The following is a 5202-nucleotide window of genomic DNA, read 5'->3' on the forward strand; positions in this document are numbered from 1 at the left end:
GAAAGACAGATTTGAAACTATTCGAAGTGCTGTTAAATATGTTCGTTCTTCTCTTTCATGCTCCCTAAGATTCAAAACTTCGGTTGAAGTTGAAAAAATAGACACTAAAAGCCTTGTTTGCCTTGATGTATCCACTCGATGGAATTCAACATACTTAATGTTAAAAGCTGCAATGAAGTTTTAAAAAGTGTTTGAGCGAATGCGTGATGAAGATGATGACTATATTTCATACTTCAGCTCAAGCACTTCAAGCTCTAGGCGTGAGCATGATGGTATCAGACGTGACCAAGATAACTTTTCTGGTCCTGTTATTGATGATTGGAATAATGCTTGAATCTTCATCAAATTCTTGAAGGTCTTCTATGACATAACATTAAATTTTCAAGCTCCCTTTCTGTATTAGAAAATGAATGTTTCCACCAGTTTGCTCGGGTTCAGAAAATGCTGCAAAGGAATATCACAAATAATGCTAATAGCTTCTTGAGAGAAATGAGCACTATCATGCAGGTGAAATATGATAAGTATTGGGGTCAAGCAGACAATATGAATCCATTGCTTTTGTGGCTGTCATTTTGGACCCTCGGTATAAACTAGCATATGTGAATCATATGTTTGATCTTCTTTACATTGATCCTGAAGTATGCTTGATTATGAAGGAGAGGGTCAAAGATTGTTTGTATCGGTTGTTTAATGAGTACTCTGATGGGGTTTCTATTGACTCAGGGACTACCTCCACAAGTACAACAGTTGCAACTTCATTGCCTTCTTTTGATGATGATGATGATGATGGTGAAGAGGATCCAGGTCATAAGTGATTAGAATCTATGAAACAAAGAACCTCAACAGATCCTCAAACTGAGTTAGATAGATATATAACAACTGACTCAAGAGATGAAATCTCTTCTGCAGCTGAGTTTGACATATTGTTATGGCGGAAAGCTAATTCAGAAAAATATAGAATTCTTTCGCACATGGCACGAGATGATTGGCTATGCCAGTTTCTACAGTGGCTTCTGAGTCTGCCCTTAGCACTGGAGGACGTGTGGTTGATCATTATAGAAACTATTTATCTTCTAAGATGACAGAAGCACTAATTTGTAGCCAAAATTGGCTACAATCTGAGCAATCAATGTCTGAATTTGTTGATAAGCTTTGGGAGTTTGATAATTTTGATGAGACAGAACATGTCATTCAACTTGCTAGTAATTTCCCCCCTAAACCACAATAACTCATATTTTACTTCATAATTTGTAATGTCATTGTTCTTTGATTTCCCCCCTAGATTCTACTACACCTAGAGGGGAGAATTATGGGAGAATTTAATGGCTATTGGTAATTGAAGGGTCATTTTATAAGCATGACTAGTTAAGTTGGTAAGGTGAATCAGTACATCCTTTAAAATCTAGAAGTACATTTTTTTATTGTTTACTTTCTAATACATTAAACTTTGTTATTTTTATTTGTATTTTTTCAGGTGCTCCATCCTTTTCTGGAAATTATAGAGATTGATGCAAAGTGCAAACCGTTCAATTTTCTAGGCTCTAATTACAATATTAAATCTTGCTTTGAATGGATTATTGATGTTATTTAATTGGATATTTGTTAAGACTTGTTTTGGATTATTTTTGGATGATTTTAATGTGTTAAAATATAGAATTATGAAATGTGATTTTCAGCTATGAATGAAATTTTTTTTTCATGATATGAGCAAGGCATCAGTTTTTGGGCAATGAAGCCCGTCCTGCCCATACTCTGTCCAAAATGGTTTGGGCTTCTACGGGCAGGGCTGGTACAGCCCGCAGATACTTCGGGCTGGGCAGCCCTACTCATGTGCAGGCCTACCTAGGAGGGTCACCTCCTATATGTACCTCTGCAATAACCGAACCATATTAGTTGGGCTGGCTACCATGGTCCTCACCCAAAAATAAGGATAGGGAAGTAAAAATATTTGAACCCGGCCGCATTTTTCATAACCGGTCCCAAAAAAAAAAAAAAGTGGCGTCTGTCATATACTGTAATACAACTGACTTTTGAATTCTTTATGCATCACATGCGAAACGAATCACTCGAAATTGGTAGTAATATCCCATAACATGCTTTGAACCCTAAATTTTACGTGCGGCTGCGGCTCTTTAAATTTCATAATACGCATATGAAAAACTTGCCTCACAATGCCAGGAAGGTAGCCTCTTTTTCTGCAGACATATATTATATGGACCTATCTTGACAGATAAAAACTGAATTTAAAAATTCGAATTCACGTACGTGTTGATTTTTTATTACAACATTCTGTTCTCTCTTTGACTACCATATAAATTAATGTAAGATTTTTTCGCCAGCATGAATTAATGTAAAAATGAGTCAATATCCATACCGCACGTAATTATTAAATATTATTGTCATACGTAATATTTAATATTATCACAAGTTCTTAGTATAAGAGTTGATTTGACATTCAATTTAGTTCTAAATATAATATCTCAATTCACTTTGTCTATTATATTTATTTATTTTTTTAAGTAGTCAATAGTTACACATATTAAAATTTTTATTAAATGGTAGTTTTAACTAATATATTTGATTATTAACGATATTTTAAAAAAACGACACATATTTATTATAAATACCAACTTAATAATTTTTTAAAATTTTTTAATTAATTTTTATATTAAGAATCGCAGGTAGCAGATATTTTAAAAAACTCAAAATCTTTCCCTTGACATTCAAACAAATGCACTGTTGATCGGCGTGTGTATTAATTTTAAATTTTAAATTGAGAGAGAAAAATATTGTAGATGGCACCCAAAAATGAAAGAAGTATAGCCTACCCTCAGCGACTTCACCGGTACTCACGAAATCTCAAACGCCACTCTCTTCCCTCTCTCTCCCCCCAGATTCCACGCGAAACACACCCCCCGTCGTTGCCTCCATCATTATCTTTCTCATCGTTTTCTGTTTTTTCTTTTTAATTCCTTTCTCCTTCTGTTCTTCACGATCAACCGCTTTTCTTCTCCCATGGAGTCCTTTAAGACCAAGACCGGCCGGTATAAGATCAACCACAACGCAAGTTTCAAGGCCAAATTCTGTCTCTGTTTCAAGCCGGTCTCCTCCGTCGACGATGATCTCGAGCCCGCTACGTTCTCCACCATTTTCTCGTCGGCGCTCATGGCGGACTGCAGGGAAGGAACCCACGGTTGGCGCCGTTCCTCCAAGAAGAAAGTCGACGATAACGATACTTGTTTCTGGCAGATTCTCAAGAAGGCATTCAACGACACCGCTTTGGTACGCTTTGCCCTTCCTTCATTCTTTCTTCATGTTCTTCATTCATTTCTTAATTCCTTCTATCTCTGATAGTTATATATACTGGATTTTGATTAGTTCGAATCCAATCCACAGATTTACTCACAACGTTCTTGATAGTTAGATATATCGGCCAAATTTTCTCTATTCTTGAAGCGGAATCTAAGCTTCCATTTGTCGTTCGTCTGTTTCACAATTTTAATTTCAATTACATATATGATCATATATGAATATATAACTTCCCAACCGTATTTTAATCCAATAAATTAGACGTCACCCAATGTTTATCTTTTATTCGATAAAATTCCATGGCGGTTTCCCCTCCCACGAGTTTTCTTGCAAGTTAAAAAGTCGTCGAGTTCGTTTTTAAATATTTAAACTTGACAAATTGCAATTTTTAAATGAGAAAAACTGAATTTTCAATCTTACGTATTGCCTTCCCTTGTTATGTTATCTTCAGTCAATGCCTGAATAAATTTGGTTGATGATCGATCCCACCGTTTTATTTTATCCGCCAAAAAAAAAATCCATTTTTGGTTCGCGTTTTTTTCCTTTAAAAAAATGATATATGAAGTCTCTTCAATATGTTGGTTATTAGTTTTTAAAACAATGGCATTTTTTTATCTCTTTACTTTCAATGAATTTATAATTTATTTTGGCATAACAATGAATTTTTAATACTAATTACTAGTATCTTGTTACTTGTTTAAGATTTGATTAGAGTTAACAATAAATAATTGATCAATTAATGTTTGTATGAATAAACTACAAATAAGCAATGAATTAAAAAAAACGGAACTGATGAAATTTTCTTGTTTTGCTTATGAGATGGCCAGCTAACACGTATTCTGTCAATTTTTACAGATGAAGAAGATTAAAACAAGGAAAGCAGCCAGCAAGAGTAAAATTTCCAGAAGCAGCAACATGAAATTTGAAAAGAATCCAAAACAAGAATGCAAAAATAGCCGATCATCGTTAGAATCAAGCAACTCCTCTCTATTCACACGATCTTCGTTATCATCTTCAGCAAACTCAAGCTCCTCGTCACAGACTTTGGGATCTTCTTCCTCTTCTTCTCCGACTTCTTCCACGACTACAATTAGCGTCACCACAGTTAAGCGACGAGAAGATCCCAAACTCAGAGATAAGAAAAAAGGAACGACAAATCCTGATGATGATAACAGGACTAAAGCTCTGTGTTACATTTTGGTTACTAGTCTGTTAGTTTTGATTCTGTGGGGTAAGGTTTTTGCTATCATATGTATATCCTTTTGGCTGTATCTCTTGCCTCGCCGGAGCGAGCTAAGTGAGCCGCCGGGACCGGTGAAGAAAGAGGAGGAGGATTTTGATACGGTGGAATATAAGAAGAAGGTTATCATGGAAGGATTGCTTGACAGGAATCGGAGCCGTTTGATCAGCATGGATTCTGTTGCCAGGCCTTGTGCTTGAAGCATTTAGTTTTAAATGTCTGTTGTAGATATTTTTTTTTTTTTTAGGAGCAATATTTGTTTTGGAGATATAGCACGTCTTTTAGTGCATGTGGGATTTGTACATTTTCCGGGAAATACTGGACCTAAGTGTGAAAATCTGTAGTTGAGTTACTGAACAGTGACAATTGTACATGCTATATATATTAGTCATGTGAGATTTTTGTTTTCTTGTTAATTCCTTGTTCTGGAGGTGAGATTTTTAAGATTTTGGTTGTGAATGGGACGCATTTTTTAAAATTTGTAATGATATATACTAATGAAAGACTTGAGCAATGGGCGTTCCACCAGTTCTACCTGAGTAGTTTTCTTTTAGAATAGAAAGATTCCAGGCTCGATTAGTGTATAAATCATCAACAAGATGTGGAGTATATGGAATTATTACTACCTTCAGTCCTTAATATAAAAGCTCATT

At 35.3% G+C, this 5202-nt stretch overlaps 1 protein-coding gene across 1 annotated transcript; it reads left to right on the forward strand.

The window, feature by feature from the left end:
• Positions 1-2920: 2920 nt before the first annotated feature.
• LOC114762313 (uncharacterized protein DDB_G0271670-like) lies at positions 2921-4965 on the forward strand. The gene is made up of 2 exons (XM_028951781.1): positions 2921-3282; positions 4165-4965. The coding sequence occupies exons 1-2, from the start codon at positions 3016-3018 to the stop codon at positions 4747-4749; spliced, it is 852 nt and encodes a 283-aa protein (XP_028807614.1). The 5' UTR covers positions 2921-3015; the 3' UTR covers positions 4750-4965.
• Positions 4966-5202: the final 237 nt, after the last annotated feature.

Source organism: Neltuma alba, unplaced genomic scaffold (assembly GCF_004799145.2).
Source record: "Neltuma alba isolate B1F8T4 unplaced genomic scaffold, ASM479914v2 tig00011208_pilon, whole genome shotgun sequence".
In the NCBI taxonomy this organism is placed as follows: domain Eukaryota; kingdom Viridiplantae; phylum Streptophyta; class Magnoliopsida; order Fabales; family Fabaceae; genus Neltuma; species Neltuma alba.